Consider the following 17262-nt stretch of genomic DNA (forward strand, 5'->3'; position numbering starts at 1 on the left):
GGAGGAGGAGGAGGATGGTATTACTTCTAGTATTTAATGGCTAATCAACTAGCAATTCTCAACCTTGGGCACTAGTGAGACAGTTAACAAACATTTGTAAAGCAATCTACTATGTGCCAGGTACTACGATAAATACCAGGTTTGCTAAAAGTGACAAAAGACAGTCCCTGCTGTCAAGGAGATCACAATCTAAAGGGGAATACAACAAACAAGCAAACAAATATACTCAATCACAAGAGAGAAAGAGAGAGAGAGAGATACACATGTATTTATTTTGTATATATATATATATATATATGTATGTTATATATATATATATATATATACACACATATATGTGGAAATAATTAAAAGAAGGCATTCAATTTAAGAGAGGTGAGGAAGAATACATCATGCAAAATCAAAGCTGAACTTTAAAGTTTGCAGGGGAAAATATCAGCAATCTCAGATATGCAGATGATAAACACTCTGTTGGCAAAAAGTGGAAAGGAATTAAGAAGCTTCAATGAGGATGAAAGCAGAGAATGTAGAAGTTGGCTTGAAGCTTAACATTAAAACAACAATAACAACAACTAAGATCTTGGCAACTGGTCTCATCACTTCCTGGCAAATAGAGGGAGAAGAAATGGACAGCAGTGTCAGATTTTATATTCTTGGGCTCGAAGATCACTGCAGATGGCATCTGCAGGCCATGAAATTAAAAGATGCTTGCCTCCTTGGAAGGAAAACAATTGCAAATCTCCACAGCATACTAAAAAGCAGAGACATCCCCATTGCTAACAGAGGTCCATATAGTCAAAAGCAATGATTTTTCCCAGCAGCAGTATATGGCTGTGAGACTGTAAGAGCTGAACTGAAAAAAAGAAAAAAGCTGTGTCATAAAATCGATGTATCGAATTGTGGTGCTGAGGAAAACTTTTGAGAATCCCTTGGATAACAAGAAGGTCAAATCAGTAAATACTAAAATTAATCAAGATATTCACTGGAAGGTGAAATATTGGAGTTGAAGCTAATTACTTTGACCACATAATGAAAAGATGGGACTCATTGGAAAAGCCCCCCACACATGGAAAGATTGACGGCAAAAGGAAAAGCCAGAGGATGAGATGGATAGGTCGTATCATAGAAACAATAAACAAAACTTGGAAGGACTTGAGAGTTAGTGGAGGGTGAAAGGCTCTACCTTGCCATTGTCCGTGAGGTCAGGAAGACTCAGGACCTGAACAACAACGAGGAAAGGTTTCCTGTAGAAGATGGGATTTTAGCTGGTACTTAAAGGCAGTCCCTGCCCTCAAGGAGCTCACTATCTAATGGAAGAGGCAGTATATATAGGATAAATAGGAAATAATTAACACAGTGAAGACACTGGAATTAAGAGGAATTGGGGTAGGCTTCCCATAGAAGGTGGGGTTTTAGTTGCGACTTAAAAACAGGGAAATCAGTAGATGGAGAGGAGGGAAAGCATTTCAGGCATGGGGGATAGCCAGAGGAAATGCCTAGAGAGCAGAGGGATGGATTGTTCTACTCGTGAAACAAGCCATGGGATCCATGTCACTGGATCAAAGAGTATATATATATATATATATATCAAGGAGGAAGGTATAAGAAAACTAGAAAGGTAGAAGGGGACCAGATTATGAAGGGCTTTAACAGAGCATTTTGTATTTTGTGCCAGAAGTGATAGGGAGCCACTGGAATTTATTAAGTAGGGGAATAACATGGTCAGACCTGTGCTTTGGGAAAATCATTGTAGTAGCTGAATGGAAGATAGATTGAAGTTGGAAGAGATTTGAGGCAGGCAAACCTACCATCAGGCTATCGCAGTGGTCCAGGTGTGAAGTGATGAGAGCCTACACAAAAGCAGTGGCAATATCAGAGGAGAGAAGATGACATATTCAGATGTTGCAAAGGTGAAATTGATTGGCAATAGATTAGAGACTGGATAGTAGATATCATCTGTAAAATGGTGTTAATAACCATGCCACCATAAAAGTCTGAAAAACAATTTGGAGGAACTCTGAAGTTCACAAAAACAAATAACTAGAAACTAGTTCTGATTTTCTCATGTTTTCATGAGAAAGATGTTTTTGAATTCATAGTTAGACCCTTCTCACCCTGTTCCAACCATACTTCAAAGTATTTAATCAGCAAGTACAGGTTAATGGAATAATGATTTTTTTCCTCAAATGGAAAGTGTTGACATGAGGCAAAACATAAAGAAAGGGAAATCAAGACAGACAGGTGCTACAGAACCAGTGGACTTTCCTATACTTAAAATAGTTCTTTTGAATTAGAACTGGCTTATTAGCTATTCACCAGAGGGAAGCCCAATCAAATTTCATCTTGTTCTGAATACCCTAGCCCACAATGATCTCTTCTTCCTCCATGCTCTTCCATAATACTTCAAGTTTTTTCCCCTTGTTTGAAACTCATCCCCCGTAATGTTATTTAGCTTCTTCCTGTTATACCACACTCCATATCCCACCTCCATACCTTTGTGTAGGCTCTCCCCCAGGCCTGGGATGTTCCCCCTTCTCACCTCTGTCTTTTGAAATCCCTGGTTTCTTTCAAAAATTCAACTAAAGAACTTCCTTCTGCATGAGACTTTTCCTGCTATTTCAATTGCCTTTGTCCCCAGCTGCTAGTGTCTCCCCCTCCCAAGTTACCATGTAGCTAATTCATATATATTTTATGTACAGGTCCTCTGCATATACTTGCACATAAACATGCTATCTCACCGCATAGGATGCAAAGTATTTGAAGACACAAATTGTTTCATGTTTGTCATTGTAAATACCAGCACTTTACACAGTTTTTGACACATTATAGTATGCAGAATCTGCTAAGCAGGCTAGTGTTCTTCTGGCTCCCACTTCATAATCCAAAACCTGGTACAGTGGTACTGTACCTGGTACAGTGAATGCTATAGGAATACTTTGCTTATTTGATTATCTAAGGTATGTATCTTGTCTCCTCAACTAAGTAGTAGGCTCTATCTTCTTTTTATATCTGAAACAGAACTTAATTCAGGGCTGTATATTTAAGTTCCAGTGAAATACTTATTGGATGGATGGATGGATGGATGGATGGATGGATGGATGGATGGATGGATGGATGGATGGCGTGATGGGGAGATGACTAGGTGGATAGATAGATGGATGGGTAGATGGGTAGGATAAATGAATTACATGATATGACACTAACTCTGATAACTTCTACTCAGCTTCCCAAAGCATGTGTGCTTTATTAATTCAGGGAATGTCTAAAAGAATCTGGACAAGAAAAAAAGAAAGTGAATTTGACCTTGTTTTAACCAAAACAATTCAGTTAATGAAATCCATTTCCTAACTTATTTCAGTTGCCCATAGAAGAAATTTAAGCTTTAGGCTCAAGTACAGAAAGAAAGAAAAAAAAATCTTCAGATCAAATCATAGAATCATAGTGCTGGAAGAGACCTCAGAGGGCATTATCTAAGATGTTCAACCTCCTCATTTCACAAATAAGGAAACTGAGGTCCAAAGAGGTTAAATGATTTAGCCACTAAGGTTGCACAAGTCACAAGTGGTAGAAACAACAATTACCTCAATTCCCATAACTCCAAGTTCAACATTCAAATTTTAGTGCTTTGTTTTTTTTTTTTTTTTTACCACTGCAAGCTTTCTAATGCCTTCAAAGAGTTTCTGTGACCATTCTCCATGAAGCCTCCCTTGGAACACAGCGTTCTCTCTCTCTCTCTCTCTGTCTCTTCCTCTCTCTCTGTATCTGTCTCTCTCTCTCTCTCTCTCTCTCTCTCTAAGTCTCTCTGTATCTCTCTGTCTCTTCCTCTCTCTCTGTATCTGTCTGTCTCTGTCTCTCTGTCTGTGTGAGTCTGTCTATCTCTGTCTCTCTGTCTGTCTCTGTCTCTGTCTCTCTGTCTGTCTCTGTCTCCATCTCTCTTCTGTATGTATCTCTGTCTCTGTCTCTGTCTCTGTCTCTCCTCTGAATTCCTATAGCATTCACTGTACCAGGTTTTAGATTATGAAGTGGGAGCCAGAAGAACACTAGCCTGCTTAGCAGATTCTGCCTTATATTATTATTTACCTTTTTCTGTGGGTTAGTCTTGATTTTCCAGCAAAAACCATAAATTCCCTGTGGTCAGGGACTGTGTATAATAATTCTTTTAATCTCCTGTACTAATATGGAGCTAAAAGCATAGCTGCTGCCCAATAAATGTGTATTTACTGATTGACCTAAGGGAAGATAGTCCAGACTTGAGATTCCTTCAATATAGGGAACTCTCTGGTAAGGAAACACTTTCTTAGACTGCTCTCCAACTTATAGACCTAGAGAGTTCCTGGGGGTGACAAGGGTGTGGGGAGGAGCCACAGAAACAACTAAGAGGTTAAGTAACCCAGGATCACACAGCTAGTGTGTATAAGAGGGTAAAATTTAAGCCAAGCCATTCTGACTCTGAGGACAGATCTCTATGTTCTATGCCATTCAATCTCTCTATTAACTCATTGCTGATGTTAATAGGCCATCCATGAATTTACCTAAGCTTTTTTGGGAGCCATGCATATATCTTAGTCTTTCACAATTCTTTTGTATGGCACAAGAGTGCCTTTTGTTTGTCTGGAAATTAACTTTTGCAAGCTTGAAAGCAAAACTCTTTTAAATTTATTTTGTGTGTATATGTGGCATTGAGGGTTAAGTGACTTTCCCACAGGGTCACATAGCTAGTAAGTGTCAAGTGTCCGAGGCTGGATTTGAACTCAGGTCCTCCTAAATCTCGGGCCAGTGCTTTATCCACTGCACCACCTAGCTGCCCCCAAAACTCCCTTTTTTTTTTTTTTTTTTAGTGAGGCAATTGGGGTTAAGCGACTTGCCCAGGGTCACACAGCTAGTAAGTGTTTAAGTGTCTGAGGCCGGATCTGAACTCAGGCACTCCTGACTCCAGGGCTGTTGCTCTATCTACTGTGCCGCCTAGCTGCCCCAAACTCCCTTATTTTTAATGTAGTTAAATCCCATTTATCTCCAGTGGCCCATATTTGCCCTGATGCCAGACAAAACAAAACCCTGACTGGAAAATGGCAGCTTTTACTTGAGGCCCAGGACTTGTAACACAAAAGCTTGTAACAAAAAGGCAATGGAATAGTGGACTATTCCTTCTTTTAGATGACTAAAAGAGACTAAACACAGGCCTTGTTATCAGGTCTCTCGTGGGTAATAATGTCTTTAGTTGAATAAATAATATTTATGGCCCCTTTCCTACTCAAAGAACTTAGGAGTCTTAACAAAACACATCCCTAAAGATCAAATGTCACTAAATGTTGAAAACCATGAGGGACTTGAAAAGCCATCTAGTCCAAGCCCTTCATTTTTATGAACCAAGGCCTAGATGGGTATGGTGACACATACGGTGCTATTGGGCAAGCTAAGGTTGGTGTGTCACTAAAGTTCAGGAATTCTGAGCTACAGTAGGGCTAAAACCAATAACGTGTCCACACTAAACCTGGCACCAACATGGTGAGTCCTTGGGAACAGGGATTAGACTGGCTAGGTATGAAATGGAGCAAATCAAAGCTGCCATGATGATCAATAATAAATTCGGTTTGTGAGTGTCTACCCTATTTCCAGCTTGGGTGAGATAGGATGTCCTAGGAAAGGAAGGAAGGGAGGAGGAAGGAAGGAAGGAAGGAAGGAAGGAAGGAAGGAAGGAAGGAAGGAAGGAAGGAAGGAAGGAAGGAAGGAAGGAAGGGAGGGAGGAAGGAAGGGAGGAAGGGAGGGAGGGAGGGAATAAGAAAGGAAAAAGGAAAGAAGAAAAGAAAAGAAAAGAAAAGAAAGGAAAGGAAAAAACTAAGGAAGACCCAGAGAATTGACATGATTTACTCAGATATCAATGTAAATTTTGGCAAATAGCTCAGACTAAAACCCAAATCATCTGGAATGCCTTAGGATTCAGTGACAGGGCAATAAAATAGTTAGGCCTGGTGGTTCTTCATGTTATTGGAAGGAATGTCATCTTATCCTAGTGGTACAAACAGTCCAGCCACTAGAACGAGTTCTAGGCAGACCTAGGTTGAAGTAGGGATGGACAGAGTGGTAGCAAGGAAGAAGGGTGCCTCTGGTTTGTTGTGGATCTTCCTGCCCCAGCTGACCAAGAATTAACTGTGGAGTAGTAGACAGTACAATGGCTCTGGAGTCAAAGGACTTCATTTCAACTCTGACTTCTATTGCTTATAACATGTGTGACTTTGGGGGAGTCTCTTAAATTTTGTTTTTTCTTTTTTTTTTTTTTTGAGGGGCAATGAGGGTTAAGTGACTTGCCCAGGGTCACACAGGTAGTAAGTGTCAATTGTCTGAGGCCAGATTTGAACTCAGGTCCTCCTGAATCCACTGCGCCATCTAGCTGCCTCCATCTCTTAAATTTTCTAGGAGCTCCCAAGTCCTTACCCCTTTCAGGTGCTCTTATCCTTCAAATGAACTCTCTAATGCAGAATACCCACAATCCAACCAGAGGGAATTTTTATAATAGTTTCTTGATCATAAGTGTGGCTAAATAAAAGTTTATTAAATTAGGCAGAGGGAATAGAAATAAGTTGTTTGTCCCTCTCTCAAGAATTAGCGCCCAATTACCGCCCCCCCAATTTTAGAGATTTTTATTCACATTCTTTCTCATGTTCCATATTTTTCTAGAATGTTCAGTACTAAAGTTTGTCCTAGCTTCCATGAAAAAGAAACTTAACTGAGAGTTAGTCACTCTACCTCCACGTACCTCTTATAGACAAATCTGAGCTCAAAGACATTTCAGAATGAATGAGGTAAAGGAATGGAAGGCAGTGAAACAGAATGTTGGAAATTTCTTCAGTAATCATAAGAGCATTTGGAGAAGTCATTAGATGTGGGGAAAGAGTTGGGTAAAGGGTCAGATAAAATTCTATTTTAAAAATACCAGCTTCCTTGAGAAATAGGGAATGGGAATTTTCTCCATAGAGAGGCCTTTATCTTTGATGAATAGGTGCTGTTTGACTTCCCACATACTTCTAAAGCATGATATTTATTCTCTTAATGAATTATGTCCCCCTTGGGGATGTGTGTTGGAGGGCCTCTTACTCTCCCCCTTCCTAATTCAGGACAGACACAGATATCCTTAGGATGCTTCCTGTTGGCCTTGAGCTCAGAGTTGTCCTTAATTCTTCAAGGCTGACAGGAATAGAAACCTGACAGGTAGATCCTTTCCCTATTACATTCACAGAGTTTTGCCTCAGCAGTCAATTGAATTAGTCCTTGCAACTAATAGAAAGCATTCTGAGAATATCTATACTTGCTATGAAGTATGTGGGTGGGGGGAGAAGGAAGGTCCCCTCATCATGCATCCCCCAAAGAGATGCTACATATTTATCCTCTATATATACATACATATACAAGTATGTATAAGTGGATAGATGATAGATAGACAGACAGACAGATAGGTAGGTAGGTAGTTAGATAGATAAATAGATAGATAGTTACGGATGAAAGAGAGATATCCCTGTTGTTCCTTCTCTTCCCCTCCCCATTGGAATATAGGGTCTTAAAAATAGGGATTGTTGTATTCATTCAATTCATTTATTTGTTTGTTTGTTTGTTTGAGTACCTGACACATAGTAGGTGCTTGATAATTAGACTGTAAGCTTCTTGAGAACAGGGACAGTTTGTTGCCTTTCCTTGTGTCTCCAGAACTTAGCAAAGCACCTGGCACATAGTAGGCATTTAAAAAATGCCTGTTAGCTTGATTTCACTTAATAAAATACTTTTTGATTGATTGATTGATGCTATCAACTGTAACGATTGGAATGATGCCACCTGCTGGAGACTTACTGTAGCAAAGCTCCACCATGAGGAGAAGGCCTCTGAGGGCAAGCCATGTGGTCAAGGTCCTTAGCGTCAGGAAGTGACGTTTGTTCGTGGGTACTGTCTATCGAGGCTACCAGCCAATCAACTTGAAGAGCCTCCCATTTCTGGGAGGAGGACACGAAGTAGGAAGCAGATGTGGCTGAAGGGGTGCTGTCTCTTTTGGTTCCTGACCTCACCATGGTGGGTCAGATGATAGGGTCTCCTAGCAATAGTTAAATTTTTTACCTTTCTCTCTGATCCTAATGCTCTGTAATAAATACTTAAACACTTAAATATTCTTGCTAAAGCTTATAATTTATTGGCAACCACTCATTAGATTTTGGATAGTTTAGCTAGAGTTTTAGCCCCTTACACAGCCCAATCAATAACAAGCCCAAAATGCAAATCTATGACATCACTAGTGTCATGGAATCACTTAGCTAGAGTATAAAAGAAAAAGAATGTATTTAACATTTAATGAGGCTTGAGTAGCAGTGGCCCGGGTAGGGGAGGGGCACAGGCTAATCTGAGCTAACAACCATAGCACACAAAGTTTGCAAGTTGGCCTGGGGTTATCTACGGACCAGGGAATAGGCCAGGCAAGTGAAGAACCTGCCCCTCCTTAAATCATACCACCTGGGACCCACTGAAGCTTGGGACAGTGCAGTCTGGAAACAGTGCCCCACTTTAAGTAATAAAAGTCAAGTAAAAGACAGGCAAGATGAGCAGACAGAGAAAGGTGAGGACCATAGAAAGTTTCTTTAGTGACAAGAAAGATTGAGGTGCACCCTCAGAAGAGGATAGCAACATCAAGGTTCCTACATCCAAAGCTTCCAAGAAAAACATGAATTGGTCTCAGGCCATGAAGCACTCAAAAGGGACTTTGAAGATAAAGTCAGACAGGAGAGGAAAAAATGGAAAGAGAAATGAGGGTGATGGAGGAAAGGCATGAGAAAAAAGTCAACCGCTTGAAAAGCCAAATGGAAAAACTCTCTGATGAAAATAATTGCACAAAAATTAGGCTTGAACAAATGGAAGCTAGTGACTTTATGAGAAACCAAGACACAATTAAGCAAATCCAAATGAATAAAAAAATAGAGGGCAATGTCAAATTATCGTCTTGTAAAATCTGCTGACCTGGAAAATAGATCCAGGAGAGATCATTTGAAAATAATTGGACTACCTGAAAACCATGATCAAGGGAAGAGCTTAGACATCATCTTCCAAGAAATTGTCAGGGAAAATTCCCCTGATATTCTAGAAGCAGAGGGTAAAACAGAAATTGAAAGAATCCACCAATCACCTCCTGAAAGAGATCCCAAAAGGAAACCTCCCAGGAATATTATAGCAAAGTTCCAGAGCTCCCAGGTCAAGAAGAAAATATTGCAAGCTGCCAAAAAGAAATCATTCAAGTACTGTGGAGCCCCAGTCAGGAAAAGCACAAGATCTAGCAGCTTCTACATTAAAGGATAGGGGCATGAATATGATACTCTAGAGGGCAAGGAATTAGGATTACAATCAAGAATCACCTATCCAGCAAAACTGTGATCATCTTTTAGAGGAAAACAAAACAGGGCTTCAATGAAAAGAGGACTTTCAGGTATTCATGATGAAAAGACCTGAAACTGATTAGAAATTTGACTTTCAAATATAAGACCCTAGAGCACCATTTAAAGGTAAACAGGAAAAAAAAATTGAGGGATGTTAAAAGGTAAAACTGTTTATATTCCTACAGGGGACGATGATACTTCTTACTCATAAGAACTTTCTCAGTATGTAGGGCAGATGATGGAAATAATTTAGACAGAGGGATAGGTGGGAATTGATTATGAAGGATAATTGCTACAAAGTATTTCTTTTTTAGCTCTTTTTGTGGGGTGGTTGGAGTTTGGGTAACTCGCCTGGAGTCATGCAATGGGGTGAGTGTCTTGTGTCTGAGGCTGGATTGGGACTAGGGTCCTCCTTGGTCCAGGGTGGGTTCTTTGTCCACTGTGTCACATAGCTGCCCTATGGTCACATCTTTAGGGTAAAATTGAGGGGTTAGAGGAATGCCCTGGGGGAGGGGAAGGGGAGAGGTAGCATGGGGTAAAATCCCACATGAAAGAAACAGGAAAGGGTTTATGGAGTGGGGGGACAGATGGGACAGGAGCAGGGAAGTAAATGAACTTTACACTCATCAGAATAGGCTCAAAAACCTTAATCTCATCAGAGTTAGCTCAAGGAGGGATTAACACACATGCACACACACCCAATTGGGTGGAGTAATCTATTTAAACTGGGCAGTAAATGAGCCTAACACTCATCAGAATTGGCTCAAAGACCTTAATCTCATCATCTTGTATTATTCTCTAATTGTTGCATGCCTTAGTCACTGGATCATAAAATTAGAACTTAAAAATAACATTAAAGGTCATTTAGTTCAACTCCTTTTTTATAGATGAGGAAATTGAGTCTCATTGAAGTTCAATGACACAAGTACTAAGTGACAGTCAGATTTTCAAACCCTATTCTTTTATTCCAAATGCAGAGCTATTGTCACTTTTCTATTTCCCAGCTAGATTATTATGTTTCAGTGAGGGAAGGGATTGTGTTTTATATTTCTGTTATCTCTCATGGCACCAAAGTCAGGGCTGAAAAACTTGTTTGCTTGGTTAATATAATTCCCCAGATTAATCTATGATTGCAAATCAATATTCAAATCATCGAACTCCTTGAATAGGCGGTGTTCAATAAATGTCAAATGTTTGGCTAATGTAATAACAAACAATGTTTAATAAAGAGCCTTAAGATACAGTAGTTATTTCATAAATGTTTCCTGGAATTTAATTTGTTAAGCATTTGTTGATAAATTCAGTATTTTCCAAAAGTCTTAGTGCAACTATAAACTTTAATAATTTAATACTGCATTTAGATGTTTTGCAAACTCTCGTATGAGCTGGAAGGACCCAAAATTTAAAGTAGAATCAGTAAAATAGAGAAATTGTGTGACCACTTAATAGATCTGGTTGAAGCTTTGTTCTGAAGGCTAGGCAATGAGTCTGAAGACAGTCAGCCCAGTTAGTAAAGAGGAGACACTGAAAGTTAATTGTTAGGGCCAGACCTAACCTAGGCTAATCCAGTGATTCATGGTGTGGGTGAGAATGCAATAAAGCAAGTGTGGAACATAAATTTCAGCTTTAAAAAAAAAAACGTTGCTGATAACAAGATATTAAGATACAATTTCTAAAGTAAAAAAGATAGTGACTAGGTAAAATACTATCTTCTTGCCTCCTTCACAGTCACCATGGCAAACTAGATTAAATCAAGAAGTCATTCCTTCACAGGGCAGCAAGGAATTTTTATTAAAACCTCCAGCACCAACTACCCATTGGCTAAGCCTTTTAGACCTCTGATAACAAGTAACCTAAACAACCTCCCACCCCCTTAAAGGCCATCACAGACTAAATATAACAAATATTGCTTCTATCACCAAAATGTTTTAAAAACTAAGTAAAAGAAAGAAAAAAGAAGCAAAGAAAGAAAATGAATGAATATAAAAATATTATTTTAAAAGACCTGATAATCTTTAGGTAGATTTTTTCTTTAGGAGAAAATGTGATCTAGTAGAACGAGTACTGGCCTATGAGCCAGGAGACCCCTAAGAGTTCATAAATTTGGGCCCTGACATGCCCTAAAGGCCTAAATCAGCATTGTCACATCTTCAGATATGAAAAGCACACACTGTAACATTTCATTCTTTCAAGGATCTACTGACATCAAAATCTATGACTCACTTTGTAAATAGTCTTTTTTTTTTAATTACTCTGGCCAATAAATAAAGAAATAAATAATCTTGGGCACTGATGGATAATCCCTCTTGTGATGAGCCCCCTCCAAACTTATTGGGTGGTCCATTGTTTGGGCCTGTATGCAAAGTCTTTCTGGCTTGGTAGGACAGGCCAGAGTGTATGCCCAACTTACAGTCAGTGAGACCCAGGGCTACCTTCATATCATAAAGAAGAAAGTATCAGTGGATGATGGTTTTGTCACAGGAGAGGAAAAATGGATGATAACAAAAAAGACAACACAAATTGACTGGATTATTTTAACTGACTGAGGCCAATCCCTTATTGAGGACTGATCTCCCACATATTTAGTACAGAGGTTAAACAACAAGTACATAGTGATTGACTCAATGATTATTTCATTCAGCTGAAAAATTAGTTACATCAATGATCTAAATGGTCCTTAAAGTCCAAACAACAAAACTTGTTTATATAAAAATAAGGATAGGGATAGGAATAAGACCTATGATTTACTATTTCCTTTTTCATTGCTCTTTGGTACAAAGGCATTCTTGGAGTTCATTGCTTGCCTTGTCCCTGAGGCTCTCCCTATCTTACCCAGGCCTCTAATGCCCAGGTATGTTTTGTATTCTGCCTAACAACCTTCCAGGTTTCTATCAAGCAACAAGTTTTTTATTAAGTACCTACTGTGTGCCAGGAATATCTGGAGATACAGCTACAAAATAGCGACAGTCCCTGCCCTCAAGGAGATTATATCCTACTATAAGGATAAAAGAAATGGATGAGGAGTGCTAGCCAAGGAAAGGAACTTTGATCTAAACACTTTAGGGGCTCATAAATGGAGTCACAAGACCATAATTAAATGACCCTTTAACCATAGCATTACTTCTGATGTCATCACTATTTTCTTTTTTTTTTTCCTTTTTTGGGGGTAGGGAAATGGGGGAGGGTGTTTAAGTGACTTGCCCAAGGTCACACAGCTAGTAAGTGTCAAGTGTCTGAGGCCAGATTTGAACTCAGGTCCTCCTGAATCCAAGGCCAGTGCTCTATCCACTGGCTCCACCTAGCTGCCCCCCTGTCATCACTATTTGTCTTTTCCTTTCTTTTTTTAAGAATACCTTTATTTTATTATTTTTTTGCGGGCAATGGGGGTTAAGTGACTTGCCAGGGTCACACAGCTACTAAGTGTCAAGTGTCTGAAGCCGCATTTGAACTCAGGTCCTCCTGAATCCAGGGCCAGTGCTTTATCCACTGTGCCTCCTAGCTGCCCCACTATTTTTCTAATAACAATATCAATACTGATGTGATCTCTAATTCCATTTCTAAGTCTCATTCCTTGGCACACAACATACATGTTTCTTTAGGGTATATACCCAAGGAATTTTAAAGTTGAAAATTTATTGAATACTCAGTCATAAAAGACATTTAAAAAAAAACAACTAGAGACAGGGGCAACTAGGTGGCACAGTGGATAAAGCACTGGCTCTGGATTCAGGAGGACCTGAGTTCTAATCTGGTCCCAAACACTTGACACTTAATAGCTGTGTGACCCTGGGCAAGTCACTTAATCCTCATTGCCCCTATCAAAAAAACCCCAAAAAACCAAAAACAAAAACAAAAAACCTAGAGACTAAAAGCCAACTAAACTTGCTTTTGAAAATTAAAAACTGTATTTCCAAATTCAAACTTAAAAATGAAAAAGAAAACATCAATTTTTGGAAATCTTAGGGTGTGTCTGGGCATACCCTGTATGCACACCTGTGCAGGGAAGGAAAGCATCTGGAGCAGGGTTATGATTAGGCCGTGGTGGCCTGGTGGAGCCTAGATGGTAAAAAAAGCATGACCTGGTCTGGGACCAGCTAGAGAGGACTGATAGAAATATTAGTTCATCAACCTATCCAGGACAGCTCTGCCCCAGAGCCAGCCCTAAACTGACTGAGTGTAATTAGTTCTGAGAGATCCTCCAGGGGCTAGAGCTGAGCATGACTGTTACTGGTGAAGAATCAGGCAGTGTCAGATAGCAAGATGCTTCAGCGGCTAGGCCTTGGTATCCCAGCAGATGCCTATTCCATTATTTGATCTTTTACATGAGCCTTGTTGCTGGTTCTAGACAGCTCCCTTAAGCTGGAGATAGGCAGACACAACAGCACCCCCGACCCTCAGTGAATTGTCCAACTCTTCCAGCCCTGAGTTCCCACCCTATCTGTATATTTCCCTGCACTAAATACCCATGGTCCCAGTGCTGGCAACTTGCTTCTTAGCAGAAAGAAGCATCTGGCAATTACCCAGGGGAGAATGGACCTCGTTCACTATAATTAAAGTGATTATTTGAGCGGAAATGTCTATTATAAAGCAGTATTCCTTCTGTTTTAATATGTGTAGTCCTGGTAATAGGAACATGGAATTGCATGTTAACACTGATGCCTCTTCCACTGTCTAATAAATCATTCTTCTTTCCAATTTCCTGGAAGAGAGGCTATAAGTCTGCTTAATAACTGAGGACAAGCACACACAATTCCATTAATTCTTAGAATCATGGGACTCTCATTAGGAAGGTGAAATTCTAGGAGCTCTCAGTGACCTAGGTAAACTCCATAGCTTTGATAATACCTGAAGAATTCTAAGGTGATGCAGTGGAGGGAAGGAGAGCTTTCCTGGGATAGACTTTAATGGACTCAAATATCCATTCCTTCAAAAGGAAAAGAAAATCTTAAATACCAGCCCTCGAGGATAAAGTTATTGTTTCATTCAAAGGAAGCAGAGAGATGAATTGTCAGAAGAAATAACAAGTGTTTAGAAGGGTCTCCAATAGTCTTTGGAGATTTTGTGGACAATTAATCCTACCTTGCAAGGCTTTTAGGACTAAAACACAATAAGGAAAAACCTTTGTGATATGATTTTGACAGATAGATTTCTCAGTGAATAGAGCGATGGACCCAGAGTCAGGAAGATCTGAGTTCAAATCCAGGCCTGAAACACTTACTAGGTGTTTGCCCTCAGACAACTCACTTAACCTAGGTCTGCTTCCATTTCCTCAACTCTGAAATGAGGATAATAACAGTACTTACCCTCAAAGGGATATTGTGAGGATCAAATGATATAATACTGATAAAGCATTTAGCAAAGTGCCTGGTACATAGTAGGTGCTATATAAATGCTTATGCCTTTCCCTTTTCCTCTGATTTCAGAGGTATTGGGCAAGTTCCTGGTCCCCAAATACCTTTCTTTCCATGTGCTTGCTTATAACTGAAATACCACCATTATCACTGAGGTCATATCAATCTAGGAGTCATCCCAAATTCCTCACTTCTCTTACAGCCCCTGCCCCCCAGATCTAACCTGTTGTTAGGGCTTGTTGATTTCACCTTTGAAAACATCTCTTGAATATGCCTCCTTCACTCTTCTAACACTGCTAGCACTCTAGTATAGACCCTCATAATTCATGTCTAGACTATCACAGTAGAGTGATGGCGGGTTCTGCCTGCCTCAAGTCTCTCCTACTCCAATCCACCCTCCACTGAGCCACCAAAGTGATTTTCCTAAAGCATGTACCATGTCACTCACCTACTCAATAAACTTCAATGGCTCCCTATCACCTCCAGGATCAAATATTAAATGCTCAGGTTGGTATTCAGAATCCTTTATAATCTATCCCATACTACCTTCCAGTCTTATTAAAACTTGCTCTCTACCATGTACTCTTTCATCCAGTGACACTGGTCTTCCGATTGTTTTACTAACAAAACAGCTCCTGGAATTCTCTCTGCCCTGTCCACCTGCCTGAAAATGCTCTCCCTCTCTACTACATTGACTTCCCTGGATTATTTTAAATCCAGCTAACATCCCAACCCTTTCCCAAATCCTCTTATTTCTAGTGCCTTCCCTCTATTATTTTCCATTTGTCCTGTATGTAGCTTGCCTTTGTATATATGTTTGCATGTTGACTCCTCAATTAGATTATAAGCTTTTTGAGGGCAGGGACTGTCTTTGGCTTTTTTTTTCTTTTTATATTTCAGTACTTATTACAGTGCCTGGCTATAGTAGACATTTAATGTTTATTGATTGTTTGATTATTGATTGATAACTTGACATAATATTTAGTCTTCTACTTTAAATACAGCTATCCTTGGAAGGGATAACAGGTTATTCTTTATTAGTCACTTATACCTTAGTATAATAAGAATATTAGTTCTTTGACTGAAAACAGGGTTAATTTTAGGGAGGGCAGGGCTTGAGGAGGCAGCAGTATTATGAGAGTCAACTTAATTTAGTGGAAAGAGTACTAGACTTGGAAAGAGCACTAGACTTGGAGTCAGGAAAATCTGCATTCAAATCTGTCTTTGACACTCAATGACTGCATGATCCTGGACAAGACATTGAAATCCCTTGAACTTCAGTTTCCTCATCTATAAAAAGAGGATAATAATAATTATAGTAACTATCTCAGAGGGCTTTTGGAAGCTCAAATGAGATGACATGGGAAGTGTTTTGTAAATGTATATTCCTATTACAGTCATATTTTATTAAACACAGATATGGCTAATTAGCTAATCAGTGGCGGTGCTGAGACTTGAACCCAGGTCTCATATCTTCCAGTCTAGTATCCTTTTTAATATAGATGATACTTTACCCATTATTAGTGTTATTCTTCCTGTACCCACCTTCTTCCAGAATGCTATAGACTCCAGAAAAGGTCAGGGCAGGACAGTTGGGGAAGGATTGTTCATTATTCTTAGGAGAAGCCCCATACTTAGTTTTAAGATGAGGTTGATGGTGGTAAAAGGAATATGAAAAGAATCAATAGGTTGATGATTTCTCTCCATTCAGCTATGCTTATCTAATCCATCTTGGGCCCTTGTGCTCTCTCTTCACAGCAAGAGACACCATTCCAGAGAATGACATCATCATCATTGCAGGTGAGTAAGCTCTCAGAGAAGAGAAACTTTAACCTTGCTTTCAGCATCCTTTCACAATATCCATCTCCTGGACAAAATTCTGGTTTTGGCTTTGGTATCCCTGTACCATCTACCCATTCCACTTTTTTTTTTTCAGGGTAATGAGGGTTAAGTGACTTGTGTAAGGGGCTAAAATTCTAGTTCTACTATCTAAAATATCTAATGAGTGGTCGCCAATAAATTATAAGCTTTAGCAAGAGTTAAGACTTTAAGAAGTTATTAAGGAGAATAAGAATTTGGTGAAGAGAGAGAGAAAGACCTAGATTCATCTGTCGATCTCGGGGAGCTACAGTTTTTCCTGCTCCACTCTCCAAGAGGAGTCCTGGCGAAAGAGACCGAGAGAGCAAGCCTTGCCTCTTTTATACACAATACACAGGAGCAAACATCGCTTCCTGACACCAAGGAAAACCGCATGGCTTGCCCTCAGATGCCTTCTCCTCATGGTGGAGCTTTCCTACAGTAGCTCTCCAGCAGGGGGGCATCATTCCAATCTTTACACTTGCCCAGGGTCACACAGCTAGTAAGTGTCAAGTGTCTGAGGCCAGGTTTTGAACTCAGTTCCTCCTGATTCCAGGGCCTATGCTTTATCCACTGTGCCACCTAGCTGCCCCCTACCCATTCCATTTTTGAAACTGTTCATGTTACTCTCTCTGTGAAGCCTGTAGATG

At 39.8% G+C, this 17262-nt stretch overlaps 1 protein-coding gene across 1 annotated transcript in view; it reads left to right on the plus strand.

The window, feature by feature from the left end:
• The window catches only part of GYPC (glycophorin C (Gerbich blood group)), a 95128-nt gene that overhangs the window by 75933 nt on the left and 1933 nt on the right, over window positions 1-17262 (plus strand). The window contains 1 exon segment of the mRNA XM_043995835.1: window positions 16514-16555. Coding sequence (XP_043851770.1) covers window positions 16514-16555 — 42 coding nt within the window.

The sequence above is a fragment of the Dromiciops gliroides genome, chromosome 3 (genome assembly GCF_019393635.1).
Source record: "Dromiciops gliroides isolate mDroGli1 chromosome 3, mDroGli1.pri, whole genome shotgun sequence".
Classification (NCBI taxonomy): Eukaryota; Metazoa; Chordata; class Mammalia; order Microbiotheria; family Microbiotheriidae; genus Dromiciops; species Dromiciops gliroides.